Consider the following 18,575-nt stretch of genomic DNA (forward strand, 5'->3'; position numbering starts at 1 on the left):
AATTAAGGTTTACTATGCTTGTAGTGGGCCGGGTGGATTAGAATGAAGGGAGAGAAGCTAGAATTCTCTTAAAATGGTTAGAGTCTGAGGTGATTGACTTCACATAAAGCAGTGGTTTAGAGAGGAAGCTGTATATTCAATAATTTTGCTGAATTTAAATCAACAGTTGCATGTGGAAATGTCTGCTCCTCATTCCTTTGGGAGCAGAAATACATCCATAACATGCTACATTACTAAAGGAGTTCTCAGGGCTGCCAGCCTTACAGTAGAGGTTGAGCAGTAGTATATTACTCTTACATAAAAGAAAAAAAGTCATCAGGACTGCTGACTGAGTTGATGTGGGCAAAAAGAGACAAAAATGACTCCATAATTTCCACCAGCTTGGGTGGCTGGTGAAGTACAATTACAAGTGAAGAGCTAGCTTGTTCAGTTTTTATACTGAGCCTGAGATGTCTACAGGTTTAGCCATAAATTTTACCTTCAGAACCTTAACTATTATGACATTTTAAAGTTGACTTTCAGAAATATTGTACTAGGTAACTTTATTTTAAAATTAATTCAGTCCATTAATAGCTACTGCTTCCATTTCATATGTGCAGAAAACTTGTAATTGAAAATTATATAAAGTCAAGCATCAAAAATGATATGTAAATGTACCTTATGCATCTGCACATTTGAAAAATAAAGCAATAACTTTACGAATTGGCTTTATTACCAGAAGAACTTTGCAAAAAGTTAAGCGATGGTAGTCTTATCAAATGCTTCAGAGAGAAAAGCAGTTTATTCCAGTCATTTCCATCATTTCCATTTAATTCATGCATTTTAAAAAGCTTTTAGAAGTTGATTCTTTCAAAAGTGTAGTATCTGTATGCAAGTGTTATTGTAAACTCATTTTAAAAGTTTCATCATTGAAGGGAAATTATTTGTGGATGCAGTGAAGATATAAATACAAAGATTGATGGAATATAATATCATAGTAGAACAAAGCTTTTATTAAAGTAAGAAACTAATGGAGCAGAACTATACTTTTAATTGGTATGGTGCATACATAATACACAAACCTGCCAAAACAAACTGTGATAGTTTACTAATAAAAATAGAAGTTGTAAACATCTGCTTCCAGCCAAGATGGAGTAATAGAAACTGGATCTGCTTTTCCTATGATAAACCAGTGACCCCAGCTTACATTTTAAGAAACTAGAAAATGAAGAGCACATTAAAACTAAAGTAAGCAGATGAAAGGAAATGATAAAGATCAGAGTCGAAATTAGTGAAACAGAAGAGAAAAAAACAGTGCAGAGAATAAATGAAACCAAAAGCTGTTTCTTTGAGAAGATCAGAAAAGGAGGAGACATAAATTACCAGGAATGAGAGAGGTGAGATCACTACATCTTCTACAGTTATTAAAAGGATAATAAAGGAATATTATGAATAACTTTATGCCAAGAAATTGAAATTGTAGTTTAAAATCTTCCCACAAAGAAACTCTAGCCAAGATGGTTTCACTGGTAAATTCTATCAAATATTTAAGGAATAATACTAATTCTATACAAACTCATCCCAAAAAAATTGGAGAGGAAGGAATATTTCCTAACTCATTCTATGAGGGCCAACATTACTCCAACACCAAATACAGACAAAGACATCACAAGAAAATAAAACTATAGACCTATATCCATTATTAACATAAATGTAAAAATTCTAAACAAAATTTTAGCAAATTGAATCCTGCAAAATACATTAAAGGGATAATACATCATTACTACATGGGATTTATCCCAGGAATTTAGCGTTGGTTTCACATTAAAAAATTAATGTAACTCACCATATTAGTAAACCAAAAAGGAAAAATCATGATTATGTGAATAGATAGATGCAAAATGCATTTGACAAAATCTAACATCTATTGAGAATTATGAAATGTTGGACTTTATCCTCCTTGCCAGTTAATAGTTAGCTTGCTAGTTTCATAGATGCTAGTAGACAACTTTTGGTTTAGAGATAAAGGATTTTATTACATACGGCGCGGTAGGCAGCAAGAGATTACGTTTGCACATTGGTTCCCTTGTCCTACAAGTCCATGGGGCTGGAGGCAGAGTCAGGTGGAGGCTGCACACATAGTGAGTGTGTGTAATAACTGCGGAACTCTGAGCTTAGGGAACTTGAAATTTTATAAAGGGGCTGCTAGCAAACCTGCTCAACCTTTGCCCCTAGGGAGATGTCTTCTTTATTGTCTTGGACAGCAAATGAATCTTCCCTCTGCTCAAGAGAGAGATGCTTATCTCTATATTCCGAGTCTGTTTACTATGTGAACATCCTTGAAAAGATAGTCCAGAGCAAATCTGGTAATTTCTCTCAGAAGACATGTAGAAACAGGACAAACCCATTGAGAATTGTGTCCCCAAAATATCCCCTCTTTCCACATGAAATACGCTATTCCCTCAACCATTCTGATCAATACGACCTGACCGACAGGGTTGGTACCAAATCTGTTTAATTTATCTCTGGTAGTGTTTACCTTAGAAAGCCAGGTGGCTTTTTAAAGTTTTTGTATTGACCTTTCCTCTTGGCTCAAGCTGTTATCCAGGTACTGCAGGGTATATTAGTGATTTTTGCGCACTCCACCTTGGCATGCACAGAGGAAGTCTAGAATAATTCCATCGTCTATAACAACTCTGACCCATAAGTTAAGGTAGATTTGAATGACTTGGGGGTCCAAGGTGGTGTTTCCTTAACATGAAGGTATATTATGACTGCTCCTAAGGTGAATTTCACCTTATTTTGAGGAGAGAGGCAAGTTAATGCCTAGCTTTCACACAAGAAATAGAAATATATTCTTGGGGGTGCATATGGTGCCCCTGGAAGCAAGTGTTCCAATTGGTGGGGCCCCGAAAATGAGACAGACTCAGTTTAGAGGTACAAGTTAACAGTGCCTCCAATTTAGGGCTCCCAATTCTGTTCAAATAATTGAATCCTTGTTTTTGGAGAGACTGCTTGAGGACCGTCAATCCAGTTTTTCCTATTTGGTCACATCACCACCCCAATGGGATTTATTGAATGAGTAATGACTGAGAATGGGGCTGGGGAAGACAGCTGGGCGTGTTTTTTGTAGAAGGTGCAGAAGCTAGGATCCTCCCTGTTGCTTCTGGTGGGCTTGTTAGTAAGATTAGGGAAATGACAAATTATTGTCAAAATTGTCTGTTGGAAGATAGCCTACCTAGCAGTGGATTACATTCAAGGCACTCGGCAACAGTTTGGGAGAGCTCCACAAGAGTACTTTTCCTAGGGAGGAATGCTCTGGGTTAAGAAAATTATTTTTGAAATTAGTTTCTGAATAGAGCTATTTTATAGTGCTACCATATCAATAGGAATGTGTTAGTGAATTTATAAATATTTCAGAATGTTTTACTTTTAGCACCCTCTTTCGCTTTGTAACAGTGTTCTGGTTTGGATGACAAGTCATAGGATCATCCTTTTTAAGACCCAGTTCAATTATCCATTACAGTTTTTCTGAGCAGCACGGATAGTAATGTTCTTTCCTACCTCTGAACTTTTAGAACATATATCATGTGTACCCTTCATATGTAATTTATGTATGCTACACTGTCTCTGAATTGTATATGCTTGTTTCCTACTAGATTGTGAGGTTTTTAAGTATTGTGGCAATAGTTTATTAATTTCTGTCCTTGCCAGGGCCTAGTACTATGCTTGGCACACAAAAGATATTTGGTAAATACTAGTATTTTATTAACTTTTAAAAACCTTCCCTCCTCCCCAACTTCTTATTTAATATATATTAGGGGAGTCTATATTAAGTGATTCTTAGTGTTTAGTGTTTGATAACAATATATACCTCATGAGAATTTTGTGGTTTGGATGAAGCAGGTAATATCCTTATTTTATGTATACATGAGGAAAGTGAGGCTCAAGGAAATTGTATTCTTTCTCAAGGATAAGAACTTTGAGGCAGTTCTGAGATTAGAACCTAGGTCTCTTGACCCATTGCTCACATCTTTGCATTATGCCATACTGTATTAGATATTGAATATATAAGGAGATAGGTGCTGATAGTTGAGTACTATATTTTCCTTACATAAAGAGGCATGTGTAGGTTTAACATGAGATTATTTAAACAGTGTCACCACTTGAAATTCTAGCTGTGCAGAAGATTTTGCAGCACTTTTATTCAGTGTATTTTTGTTGTGGTGGTGGTGTGATATGTGGAATGTTTTAATGTTTGGCTTTTTTTTTTTTTTTACACAGTTGATGTCCGATAAGAGTAACCAATGTTAATAATTGCATTAGCATCCTTCCATGCCCTTCTTACACTCACACAAGCATAGGTTCACATTTATGAGGTTTTCTTTCCAACTTGATATATGTGAATGTCTGTTACCGTCAATCTGTTGCTAGACATTCAGTTTTTTGTTTTGTTTTTTTTGAATTCTTCACAACAAAGCATGTAGCAACTCTCCTTGTACAATATTTTTAATACCAGAGTGGGCTCTTAATAGATATTTGCTGAACAGAGCAAACTGAGGCACTGAGTGGTACGAATGCCCAAAGTCACATTTTTGGTTGACTCAACTTTTTTTTTTTAAACCATTGGGTTTTGTAGGCAGCATAAAGCCTTCTCTAGCTCTCCTTTGAAAATCATCTGAAATATTAGAAAGTGCCCACACTTTGGAACCAGATGTGGATTTTAATTAATTTTCTGGCTCATACTAGCTGCACTGAATGTAGGCAAACCACTTAACATCCAAAGCCTCTTTCATTACCTTACCTTTCAGGGATTGGGGTAAATGCATTTAAAGCACTTTACAAAGACATAAAGACATACGAGACCCTGGTAAATATGGTTGTTTTTTGTATTGTGATGATAATTCTAGCTAACATATGGTGGACCCTTAGGGTGTGCTGGGCACTATGTTAAACTTATCTCATGCATTATCTCATTTATTCCTCACAACAACTCTATGAGTATGAGGAAGGGAGAGGTTAAATGATCATGCAGCTAGTAAATGGAGGAGCCAGGTTTCAAACTCTGGCAGTTTAGAGGCCAACTTCTTAACCACTACACTATTACTATAATACATGCTAGTAGAGCAGTGTTTCTCAATTTTGGCGCTGTTGACATTTTGGGCCAGATAATTTTTTTTTTTTGAGATAGGGTCTCATTCTCTTGCCCAGGCTAGAATGTAGTGGCATCATCCTAGCTCATTACAACCTCAAATTCCTGGGCTCAAGCGATCCTCCCACCTCAGTCTTCCAAGTACCTGGGAATACCGGCATGTACCAGATAATTCTTTGTTGTCAGGGGCAGTCTTGTACAATGTAGGATGTTTATCTACATCCCTGGCCTTTACCCACTAGATGGTGGTAGCAAACTACCCCAACTCCAGCGACAATAAAATGTCTCTGACTTTGCCAAATGTTCCCTGCTGGGTACATTCACCATAGTTGAGAACACGTGTCCTAGAGGAAGAGCACAGTTGGGGAGGGAGAAGGGAAGGTGACTTTGAGGTATCTGAAAATGTACAATTGTAATTTAGAAAAAGCATCAGAACTAAAGATGTGATTTGAAAGTCACTGTTAATTGGTAGTTATTTAGTTCCGACCCCCAAAAGGTGAACAGTAAGAAAAAGAAGGTTAAAGACAGCTGAGAAAACTTAATAGGTGAGTAAAAGGAGTGAGTGAAAAGGAACCAGAGATTGAGAGAGACAGAAGAAACAGTCATAGGGTGGTGATTCAATGAAAACTAACTATTGAAACCTTTTAAAATTAGGAAAGTAATATACTGCCATTGTAAATATTAATAATTGGGAAATTTTAAAGGAAATGATAGAATTTGACTGTGAGCTTTATCAGTTTTACCATTTTAGTTTATCATTTCTTATTGCTACCAGTTGTGCATTTTGTTTTATTAATATTTAATAGTAAAGAAAAAATGAATTATTTTTTTCTGAAGAAGAAATAAAGAAGATAATTTGTTTGTCTTCTGAGGATAATTTCTTATTTCAGGTTGCCGAGGAGCCCAAGTAGAAGAAATATGGAGTTTAGAGCCTGAGAATTTTGAAAAATTAAAGTAAGTATAATATTGGTTGTGTTAAAAATAATATGTCTATACTTCAGCAAACTTTTAAAGGATACTCAAATTTGTCTTTTTATTTTACTTGGATTACCCTAGGCTGAATGCATTATTTCCTTTAAGTTTCTTTTCAATCCTCTGAGATGGGCATTATTATTTTTATTTTATAACCAAGAACCTGAGGCTGATAGATAAATAAGTTGCAAGGGATTCAAACCTGTCTCTGTAATTCCGTACCCACACAGTATTGATTGGTTGGTTTTTCCAAATTCACTTATCTATCAATAGTGTTACAACATGGACACTTTAACATAAAAAACTGAATAATAGGTCAGTCTACAAAAGCATATTTAATAGAAAATATATCTTAATAGTAATTCATAACTTATCTACACATTATCACATTGCTTCTTGGGAAAGTTACAGTTCAAGTTTCAAGTGTTGATACCAGGAAGAACCTTCCCCTGTCCCCATCTTTCTGCCCAGAATCACCTCTCTGAGCTTCTTACTGCTGACCTCCGTGCCCTCAAACACTGGCACTGCGTCTGCAGATGGAGGGCTATAGGGGTCTTCACTGGTGGGAGAGTTCTTGGAATTTTGGAACAGGGACAAGGAATAGGCTTTAAAAGGGAAAATGGGGACTTAGGGATATGATAACTGTTTATAATAGTAAGAAGGAGATAAGGTGGTTTGCTGCCTCCTACCTTCCTCTTCCCCTCAAAAAGGACGATCACTTTGCATGGAATGAGATCAATTTTGTCTGAGATCAGTGAAGGTTCATTAAAGATGCATCATTTGAACTATCTTTAAAAAGGTAGGAAAGATTTTTTTTTTTGAGTGGAAGGCAGTTGTGAAAGATAGACTGTAGGTAATCCTAAAGTAGTGATTTAACGTTTCATGGGCAACAACAGTTCCTTTAGGAAAGTGGATGACTTCATTATGTATGAGGTGACAGCATCCATTCATATTGTAGTATGAAGGAGTGTGCATGAATCTAATAATATAGGAAGGTAGCTTCCTATATTCAATACCAGTTATATATATAATATCAGCCATTTATCTGTAAACATCCTACATGAACTTTATTGATATGTCTTCGAATTCAGTCTAGGGTTAACAGCTTCTTCTAGATTTGCTATGTTCTAATTTTTTGTTTTCAAGTGAGGTGATATAAGGCAGAAAGGAATAGTCCACAGATTTGAGAATAAACCTTTAATTATTATTTTATTGTAACTGATGTAATAAGTTTTATTAGCATATTATAAGGCAACATTTTAGTGACTATGAATGGCAATATCAATCTTTAAAAAGTTTTCTCATATTTAATTAATTAATTTACTTCATTTGCATTGTATTTGTTAAATAAGTGACTAAAATTTCATATATTAACAGCATGTTATAAAAGAAGCAAGGGTTGGTGTCACTAATTTGTGTTTTATTTTGTAGGCCAGTTCATGGGTTAATTTTTCTTTTCAAGTGGCAGCCAGGAGAAGAACCAGCAGGCTCTGTGGTTCAGGACTCCAGACTTGACACAATATTTTTTGCCAAGCAGGTATGGTCCTTGAATACTCTGAAAAGTCCCAAGAGCAGCCCTTTTCATAAACAGGACTCCAGTCTGCTGTGCGCCTCTAGTATAGCAATTCTCAAACTTGTTTGTCTCAGGACCCCTGTACACTCGTACAAATTATTGAGATTCCCCAAAGAGCTTTTGTTTACGGGACTATGGGTCAATATATTAAAATTGAAACATTTAAAAGTATTTATCAGTTGAGTTAAAAATAACAATAAGCTCATTGCATATTTATATATATAACATTTTTAAATTAAACATAACTATTTTTACCAAAACAAAAAAATCAGAGGTGTATATTGTTTTACATTTTGGCAAATCTTTCTGATGTCTAGCTTAATAGTACACAGTTGGATTCTCCTATCTGTTACTTCATTCCGTCTGTTGCAGTGTTTTTGTTCTGTTTTGCTTTTGGTTGAAATATATGAAGAAAATCCATTCTCATATGTATGTGTAGTTGGAAAGGGAGGAGTATTATCTTTTCCTGGTAAACAAGATATTCTTTGATACTATGTCAAAACTTTAAAAGTGTTGCTTTCTTAAAGGTTAATTGCAATGTGAAATTTGTACTTTGTAAAATCCTTTTGTTAAAATCCTTTGGATTATCTTGCCCTTAAAGTGGGTCTTTTATTCCTGCATAATTTTGTACCATTGTACATTGGTCATTTGGAAAACTTACCCATTTATGTACATCTTCTAAGTGTTGATACATTTGATATGCTTTGACAATGATATGATTTGACAAGTCACATTTGTTAATATCATCTGTGATATCATCAGAAAAGTTAAGTATCAAAGAATTTTTAAGCTCACACTGATGGATCCAAGTTTTATAAAGTTCTGATTTTTACTTCAAAGTTCAAACTTTATCAGTGACAACAAATATCATCAGGTGTTTTCTCCGAAGCCACAGACTGATTTCACTCATTTTGAAGAAAATATCTGCCAGATACCCTTGTCTGGAAAACCGTATTTGTCTGTCATTTCTTCTTTCAAGTAAAAATGATGTTTCAAGAAAAAAGCTACCAATTTAGCTCACAACTAAATTGCCCAAGTGCCTTTCCTTGAGATAACTAGCATATTTTGGTATGCAGCCGCAGTTCTTTATTGCTACTTCCTGTTTCATTTCACAGAATATTAAAGACTTGTGCTCCAATGTAAAAATTTAATAAAAATAACTTTTACTGCTTTATCAAAGACATTCTTCAGTAAAAACTGACTTTTTGTCTTATTTTTTTTACTGTGTGTGTGTCAGTGAAGTAGTTTAATGCCACTGTCTAGATTTGTGCTAAAATACCAGCAGTTTTATATATTATTGCTTTTGTGCCAACAGTGCAGATGGAAAAGCCGGGAAAAAGGCAAAAACTTTCTTAGAACTGTGATGGAAACAATTTTGAGCTCACTAGACCCTTTGGAAACGATCTTAGGGATTCCTAGAGATCCGTGGACTGCACTTGAGAACTATTGTTCTAGTGAATACAATGATTTGAAAAATACAGTTTTAACTCACGTATTAGATGCCTCCATGTATCTGGCTTGTTGTGTGGAAAAGCTGAAAAAGAGAATTAATTAATTAGTTTCATTAATGTTTGAAATCCAAGCTAAATATGATTGCATCTGTTTTAAAATTACACTTAGTTCTGAGACCCAAAAAATTGTTTAGAATAATCTGGTTAACCTTTAGAAAGGTGGAAAAATAAAACTGCTTATTCTCATTATTGCCCTTGAGATAAAGCCTTTGCTGTTCTACTAAGTAACTTGTTTTCCTTTTTTCTCTTATCATATTGGTTCTTTCCATTTTCCCCTGATTTTTTTGAATTGAATGTTTTAGAGAAATCAAAACTTTCTTGCTTTTACTTTAAGGAAAATATGTTTTTATTATTGTTTGGTTAAAAATATATCATTTGGTTTTTTTTCTGATAGCAGAACTTACATTACAGAAATATGTATATAGTGATGAAAGTGAATATCCTTGTAATCCCACAACCATCTCTACTAACCACTTGTAACAGTTTGAATTATTCATTTAATCAAGAAGTAGTTATTGAGTACCTACTTTATACAAGGCATTGTTTTAGGTAATAGGTATATAATAGTTAACAAGACAGTCATGTTCCTTATTAATAACGATCATAATGATAATACCAAGAGTAGCCAACATTTACCACTCTTACTATGTGCCAGATATTGTGTGTTGTGCTTTAGATTTATTCTTTATTTAATCTTTGCAACAACCCCATGAGGCTGTTACCCTCATTGCATAGATGAAGGAATTGAGGCCTTGAAAAATTATTTGCCTGAGATCAGAGATAATATGTGGTGGGTCCAGAACTAAAACCCAGGTTTGTGATTCTACATGTCATACTACCTCCCACATTTTCTAATCATATGCTAATATATTCTCCTTATAATTTTTTTTTTACTAAAATTGGATTATTCAAAATATTGTGTATCTTTTTTCACTTAATAAAAGTTTGACTTTGTTTCATTTCAGTACACATAACAGATATTAATTAACATTTATCAAAGGCTTGTTAAGTGTTTTTATATATTTTTTAAATTATTAATTTGTTTATAGTAACAAACAGCAGAGCTGGGGTACAAACTCAAGCACTTGGGCTCTAAAGTTTGTACTCTTAACCTTATTACCACACTGCCTCTTTAAAAAGTGTTCTTGGTATAAATGCGCTATAATTTATTTAACTAATCTCTTAATGGTCAACATTTTGAGTTTCTAATTATTTTTCTAACACAGATAATCAATTTATATGTTATAATATTTGTGTACTGTGAGTATCATTGTACTTACAATATTATAATTTTAAAACCACTGTTAGTGAATTTTAAAATCTGAGTAGCAGAGAAAAGATAGGGGACAGATAGTTTTAAAAGTCCTTCAGGTAATTTTTCTCCTTTTTAAAAAAAGTTTTTATTTTTTTCAATGTATATAGAATATATACCCATTATAAAAATGTAAGCATTATAGAATGTGTGATACAGAATACAAAAGTATCTTAGAACTCTGCTTTAGAGATAACCACTGAAAACAATTTATATTCTTACAAATTTTTTTCTGCGTATTTGTGTGTGTATTTAATTATATTTCTTCCACAGTAAATTGTAAACATGGGCATCAGGGATTTTGTTTTTATATATAGACCCTGGAACATAGTAGTTATCTAATAAATGCAGCCTGAACTGTTCATGTCTAAGAATATTACAACAAAGAATGCTAGAATTCACAATACTAAGATGCTAATGGTATCTGATTTATAGAGGCCTATTTTTAAGGTATAAGAAAATACTCCATGAAAGGAAAAAAATGATACTAGAGTATGAATTTTTAATTTCTAGAGTCCCTTAATATTTTTATTAAAGTGACAAGTCAATTCCCCAATAATATTTGTTAAGTCTTGTTAGTATATGACTCTTGTGAGTCTATGTTAGGAATTTATAATATATAAATAAATACATAAATACATAATTCTTAGTTTAAGGCTGTAAGAGCTTATGGTAATGATTTCCAACCCAGGGTGTCTGAACTCTTAAGAATATTTTCAGAAATTTAAAAAATTTAATTGAATCATATTTATTTTTGATAATGTTATACTGATTAACTAAATGGTATTTATACATGGAATCGCATCAATTTTGAGAAGTAACACTGGCCATCTTATGCTATCATATCCTCTAATTGGAGATGTGTGTGTGCATGGATCATTGATATTTTATTTATCAAGAAAAGAAATTATACCCTAGTAATTGCAATTTGTATATGAGCATCCAAAAATGACATTTTGGTAATGCTTCTCTGTAAAACAGTGTTGTCTTGTCACCATTTCATTGATGAGAAAGCAAGGTGTGATTCATGCCTAAAATAATGCTTCAGTGGTCCTGGGTTTGTCTGACTTTGTTCAGTCTTTTGAGACAGAGTGATTGAATACCTACAATGTGCGAGATACTCTGCCAGGTGCTGCTTGGAGAATGAAAAACTCTCATGATCCGTGCCCTCTAGGGTGCTTAGAGTTTAATGGAGGAGATTGGTATTAGTCAGTTAAATGCAAAATTACAATGGTGATAAGTGCTGTGTGGAGTGAAATGAGAACTATATTATGAAGTTTGGGAACCACCCAAAAGACTGTCCTCACTTTGAACATCAACTGTAGAGTTTTGGGTCCCCAAGACCACCTTCACTTCTAACAGCAATTGCAAGTTTGTAAAATGCCACAGGACCGTCCTCAGGTTCTATAATTTTGCTAGAGGGGCTCACAGATCTTACTGAAAGCTGTTATGCCTACAGTTATGGCTTATTACAGTGAAAGGATATAGATTAAAATCAGCCAAGGGAAGAGGCAGGTGGAGCAGAGTCCAGGAAAGTTCTGTGGGCAGAGCTTCCAGTTGTCTTCTCCTGATGGTGTCACAGACAGTGCTGACTTTCCTGGCAATGCTGTGTGACAATATGCAGAGTATTGCCATCCAAGAAAGCTTATCCAATTCTTGGTGTCCAAAGTTTTTACTGGGCCTTGGTCACATACACCCAGTTGACCACCCATGTGGCTAACCTCAGTCTCCAGCCCTATGGGAGGTTGAGCTGTTAATGTTGATGCAGTATCGCTACCCCTAAGTCACATTGTTGGACTACCAGTGTGGCCCAAAGCCCCCAGGTAAACAGGTACTTTTCTCAGGCATGACTTTTCAAAGGCTTGGAGATCGCCTCCCAGGAGCCAAGGGCAAAGGCCAGATCTTTCCTTGGGCAAGGTTAACTTCTTTACTGCACACATAAATAAAAATGGGACTTGACCTTGTTAGGGAGGTCTGAGAAAGCTTCTCTAAGTGATAGCTCAGCTTAAATCTAAAGGTTAAGTAGGTATTAACTAGGGAAGAGAAGTTGAAGATCATTCCAAATAAATAACAGCTTTATAGCAAAAAGTGAGTAGCACTAGTATAATAAAAGGCACTAGAAGAAAGCCAGTGTAGCTGAGGTGTGGAGAGCAAAGGGGAGATGTCATGGGATACGAAGCTGAACGCGCTGTGTGGATTAGAAACAGGAAGGTGTAGAGAAACAATAGTTTGTAAGAAATAGTTGCGGTTTTTTTCATATTCAAGAATTATTAAGGCTAAATACTCCTTCATTTTGCTCCTTTGTATATGTCTTCTATTCCAAAGGTTGCATCGTAGTACAAAATGATTGCTGGGTCTTCAGCCTTTCTATCTCAATTCCACATCAGACAGCAGGAATGGGGCAGCATACTCCCTTACCTTTATGGGCAAGAAGTTGCCCATGTCACATGCTTACTTCTCTTTGGCCAAAACTCAGTAAATTGAGTTAGCAGCAAAGGCGACTAGGAAAATTGCCTTTATTCCACGTTGCCATAGGCCCAGATAAAATTTGAGTACTCTGATCCTTTGTAAGAAGGAGAAGATGGATATTGGACAACAACTATCAGCCTACAGATGCAGATAGGAGTCAGATCATACAGTATTTTAGGCTGTGATTGAGACTTTTGTCTGTATCCATAGAGTCATAGAAAGTTAGTGGGGTATTTTAAGGAGGATGGCGTGATCAGATTTTCATTTAGAAGAGATCACTTTGGCTACCGTGTTGGGAATGCATTTGAAAAGTGTATAGGATATAAGAGTAATAAGAACTTTTGCACAAGTCCACGTCAGAGACTATTCCAAAAGACTGGAAGTAGAGATAGATGTGAACAGATTTGAATAATACTGAGGAGGTGAAGTATTAGCACCTTTAATTTGTAATGGATTGGAATATGAGGATAAAGGAGGACGACATCAGTGATGATGCCTGATTTTCTTTCTTCCTTTAAAAAAAATTGCTCCTAAGGTACACAGAATGGAATTATAATAATCTTGGGTGATGACACTTACGACTGGTCCATTCATGGCCTCCTTTTTATCTGTTTGGTTATTTGGTTGCTTATTTTAAGAAACATAGTAAGTGCCCAAGAACTCAGCACCCAAATAAACTTCATGTAACTGAGTTCCATCCTTATATCCTACCCATCATCCAATGTAATCCTCATCTTCCCTGCCTCCGTCTAGTGTAACCCTCATGTTGAATTCTATCATTTCCTTGCTCTCCTTTTTTATGTATTTTTTTGTAATTTTAAAAAGGGTGTATGGGCCAGGCGCGGTGGCTCACGCCTGTAATTCTAGCACTCTGGGAGGCCAAGGCAGGTGGATTGCTTGAGCTCAGGAGTTTGAGACCAGCCTGAGCAAGAGCGAGACCCCGTCTCTACTAAAAATAGAAAGAAATATGGACAGCTAAAAAAAAAAATAATAATAAAATATATATAGAGAGAAAAATTAGCCAGGCATGGTGGCACATGCCTGTAGTCCCAGCTACTCAGGAGGCTGAGGCAGGAGGATTGCTTGAGCCCAGGAGTTTGAGGTTGCTGTGAGCTAGGCTGACGCCATGGTAGTCTAACCCAGGCAACAGAGTGAGACTCTGTCTCAAAAAAAAAAAAGAAAAGCGGGGGGGAGTGTATGTATATAAAATTTTTACTTGATAGAAAGTATCATGCCTCCATGTAATTTTGGGAGACTTGCTTTTTTCACTTAATATCATTTTGTTACGATCCATCCATAAGTTGTTTATTATGATAGCTCATTTATTTTGCATGCTATATAGTATCAATTGCATAAACATACAACAGTTTACTCTTCTGTAGATTGTCATTTGGGTTTTACGTTTGAGTTACTGTGAATTGTGCTGCTGTAAACATTTTTGTACATATGTCCTGTTTTAGTTATGCATATTTCTCCTGGTATATACGTAGAAGTGGAATGACTACTTTATCTAATATGTAAATGTGCAACTTTGGGAGGAAATATCAAAATGTTTTCTGAACTAGCTGCTCCAGTTTATACTCCTACTAGCATGTATAAGAGTTGTTACAAAGCCACATATTCCAAGACATAGCATTGTTAGGATTTTTACTTTTTGCCATCCAATTGGTTTTAAAATGCTACTTTGTTGTCTGTCTTGGCTTACATCTTCCTAATCACTAATCATATAAAAATACTTGTCATGTGCTTAGTGGCCATATATATTTCTCTGTGAGATTCCTGTTTATGTTATTTTTCTATGGGGTTAATGTGCTTTTCTTTTTAATTTGTAGGAATTGTTTATGTAATATTGACACTGTTTTTCCAAGTTGGCACCTTATTGTTTCACTTTCTTTGAGATGTCTTTTGATGAAGAGAATTTTATGTTTTAGAGTTAATACTTTTTGCATCTTGTTTAAGAAATTATTATATATCTGAAGTTATAAAAGATATTTACTTCTATATTTACATTTTTGTTCTTGATATCTATGTCCTTAATTCACCAGGAGTTGGGTTTTGGTATATGGTGTGAGGTAGAGGTTCAATTTTATCTTTTTCCATATGGATTATCATTTTTTTCTAGCCTTGATTATTGAACATTTGTTTTCCCTGTTTATCTGACAGGCTATCTCTGTTGTATACCAAAGTACCATGCGTGTGTGTGTGTGTGTGTGTTTGTGTGTGTGTTTTCTGAATTCTCCTCTGTTCCACTGATTAATTTGTCTGTCTCTGTGCCATTACTACACTGTCTTCATTCCTTTCACTTCTTTGTAAGTTCTGATATCTAATAGGTCATGTCTCTCTTCCTTGATCTTTTTCAGAAATATCCTTGCTATCTTTGGCCCTGTGGAATTCATGTAAATTTCAGAATCATCTTATCAAGTTGTATAAAAAATTCTGTTGGAATTTTGACTAGAATAGCTTTAAATGTATACCTCAATTGGTGGAAAGTTTATATCTTCATGATATTAAATCATGAACATAGTGTGTCTCTCTATTTAAATTCTTTGCTGTCTTTAATATGTTATATAATTTTCTCTGTAGATGTCTTATACATCTTTTATTAGATTTATTTCTAGTTCCTTGATTACATTTTCTAGGTGTTTGCAGTTGGTATAAAGAAATGCAGTTCACTTTTATGCATCATGTTACATTTAGCCATCCTGCTAAACTCTTCTATTATCTCTAATAATTTGTTTCTTGGTTTTTTTCAGAGGATAAGGGGGGTTTCTATCAAAATTACTATATTATCTATAAATTATAACAATTTCATTTCTTCCTTTCTAATGCTTTTGGCTTTAACTTATTTTTCTTGTCTCATTTCTTGGCTAAGACGTTCAGTAAAACCATTTGCAACTTTAAATGGAATGCTTCTACCATTTCCCCATTTAGGATGATAATTACTCCAGTTTTTTTTTCTTTTGCTTTTTTAGATATTCTTTTTCAGGTAAAGAAGTTCTTTTACTAATTAGTGTCTTTATTATGAAACAATATTAAATTTTCTCAAATGATTTTCTGCCTCTATTGAGATGATTATATTTATATTGCCCCTTTTAATAGATTAATTATACATAAATTATATTTATGAATTTTTCCAATATTAAATTTGCCTTCCATTCTTGGGATAAGCCTAGTTGGTCATGATGTGTTCTCTTTTTATGCACTGTTGGGTTAAATACAGTATTATTTTGTGTAGAGTTTTTACATCTATATTTATGAATGAATTGTGCCTTAATTTTTCTTTCTTGTAATGGCTTTGACTAGTATTAGTATTTGGATTATGCTGGCTCAGTGAAATAAGTTGCAATTTTCTCTTTTTTTATTCTCTTGAAGAATTTATGTAAAATTAAGGTGATCTATTTTTTCAAATTTTGGTAGAATTGGCCTGTAAAACTATCTGGGCCTGGTATTTTCTTTGTGAGAATATTTTTAACTACTGCTTCAGTTTAATAGCTAAAAGACTATTCTCGGGTTATTTATTTCTTCTTGAGTTGGTTCTGATAACATATTTTTTCAGCATTTCTTCTTTTCAGCTTCAGCTTTCAAAATTGTTTCATATTGTTATTAGTATTCTCTTATTCTTCTTAAATTTATTTTATTTTTAGGTATATTCCTGACTCCTAGATTGCTTACTTGCATAGTTGTGTGAAGGCAGTTTTATTTATTTTTATTAATCTGCCATACTTTGTTTTATACTTGCATTAGGGTAGAAACCCAGCTGATCTTATTTTGATCTCCAGCCACCTTCAGTCCTTCCTGTAAATTGACTTAAACTGAATCATTCTGAAGCACTATTTTTATTATTTTATTTCCCTATGCAAAATCTCCTACTCTTAGGGTAAATTCCTAATTGCTCAAGGCCAGTGATTTACAGGGTAAAAAATGACCCCTGCTATGACTACAACTATACTAATACAAACCAATATGCTCATTGTCTCTTGAACATATTATGTAATCTTAATTGATTCCTTTGTTCAAACTCTTCTCACTTCTTGGGATGAATTTTCTTCTCTGTTCTTCAGGTCCTACCAAGTTTTCAAAGCCCTATTAAAATTTCACATTTATAGAGAAACCTTTGATATTCCAGTCTAAAATGATTCCTTCTTTTACTGTTTTAATTTTCTGTTGTTCATCTCTTTTTTGTGTATGTATTTCTTTCCAAATTCTTCATGAGCATGACATTTATCTTATACTTTTTTTTTTTTTTTAAAGTATCACTTTTCCTTTAGGAAGCCACAGTTACATTCTCAACCTTTTTTCTTTGACTAGTAACATAAAAATTTTATTAGTTTATATTGTTATAGCTATGACTCAGCGAAGAACTATAATTTATATATGCAATACTTTAAGCTATTTTTGCATTATTACTCTGGGCATCTACTGTGTTCTTTGGTATAAGGTATGAAAAGAAGTTAGACCCTGTCGAAGGAATTCAAATCAAATTCGTAAGGTTCTGGGCCAGCCCTACTTGGGACCCCCTACTTTAGCCTCATTTCTATTATTGAACTCTACTACTTTATTTCAAAATGTGTTAAAAGCCAGAGTATAAAGTAGAACACTCAGAATAAAAGAAAGATTTAAAACTTTGGGGACTACATAAATAATTTATAACTACAATAGATTTTTTTTTTTGTGACAAGTTAAAGTTCTTTCAAATAGATTTTTTTTTTTCATCTTATTATGGGGGATACAGAATTTCAGGTTACATACGTTGCCCATGTACCGCCTTTCCCCCCAAGTCAAAGCTCCAGGCGTGTCCATTCCCCAGACAGTGTGCATTGCACCCATCATGTAGGTATACACCCATCCCCTCCTCGCACCCCCCCCTCCCCGAGTCAGCACCTTCAAGCGTGACCATTCCCCAGACGGTGCACAACGAGCTCATCATGTAGGCACACATTTATCCCCTCCCCCCACCCCCACCTCAGTCTGATATCCGATTGGTATCATTCCCAGATGTGAATTTAGGTGATGATCAGGGAAACCAATTTTCTGGTGAGTACATGTGATGCTTGTTTTTCCATTCTTGGGATACTTCACTTAATATAATGGGTTCCAACTCTCTCCAGGAGAACCATAGAGATGTCATATCTCTGTTATCAAATAGATGTTTATAAGGTGATTTGTGTGTGAGTTTTGTGAGGACAAGGACCGCATCTTGGTCGCTGTATGTCTAGCATTTATCACAGTGTCTGGCACATAGTGGTTGCGTGGTAAATATTTGAATGAATGGCTGTGCACTGGTTTTTGGGGTTTTTTTGCTAATTTTGTAGTGTTTATAGCATAACCACTTGGTGGCACTAAACTCATTTTAAAACTCGAAGGAAGAGCTATGCTTATACCCACATACATTGTAATTACTGTTCTTCACATACACATAAAATGAGCTGTAATATATCATGGACAGTGTAAATTGTTGTTGACATCAAAAGAGAAATATCAGTAACTACAGGAGCTTTTTTCTACTTCTTTAAGAAAATTCCTAAAGTAATGGATTACAGATTTGCAGTTCTTAGATCATAGAAATATTTGATAGCATTCTCTACTGTAGCCTCACCTCCTAGTCCA

General features: G+C 34.6%; 1 protein-coding gene and 1 non-coding gene across 4 annotated transcripts in view; both read left to right on the plus strand.

Moving 5' to 3' along the window:
- LOC138375619 (ubiquitin carboxyl-terminal hydrolase isozyme L5) overlaps positions 1–18,575 on the plus strand; it is a 39,989-nt gene that overhangs the window by 1,551 nt on the left and 19,863 nt on the right. For all 3 annotated transcript variants that reach the window (XM_069459357.1, XM_069459358.1, XM_069459359.1), the window contains exons 2-3: positions 6,022–6,085; positions 7,535–7,640. In XM_069459357.1, the coding sequence (XP_069315458.1) occupies positions 6,022–6,085; positions 7,535–7,640 (170 nt within the window). The remainder of the gene's footprint in view (positions 1–6,021; positions 6,086–7,534; positions 7,641–18,575) is intronic.
- LOC138375905 (small nucleolar RNA U109) lies at positions 167–301 on the plus strand. Its single transcript, XR_011231600.1, has one exon. It is a non-coding gene; the product is annotated as a small nucleolar RNA U109 (small nucleolar RNA).

The sequence above is a fragment of the Eulemur rufifrons genome, chromosome 27, assembly GCF_041146395.1.
Source record: "Eulemur rufifrons isolate Redbay chromosome 27, OSU_ERuf_1, whole genome shotgun sequence".
NCBI classification, from domain to species: domain Eukaryota; kingdom Metazoa; phylum Chordata; class Mammalia; order Primates; family Lemuridae; genus Eulemur; species Eulemur rufifrons.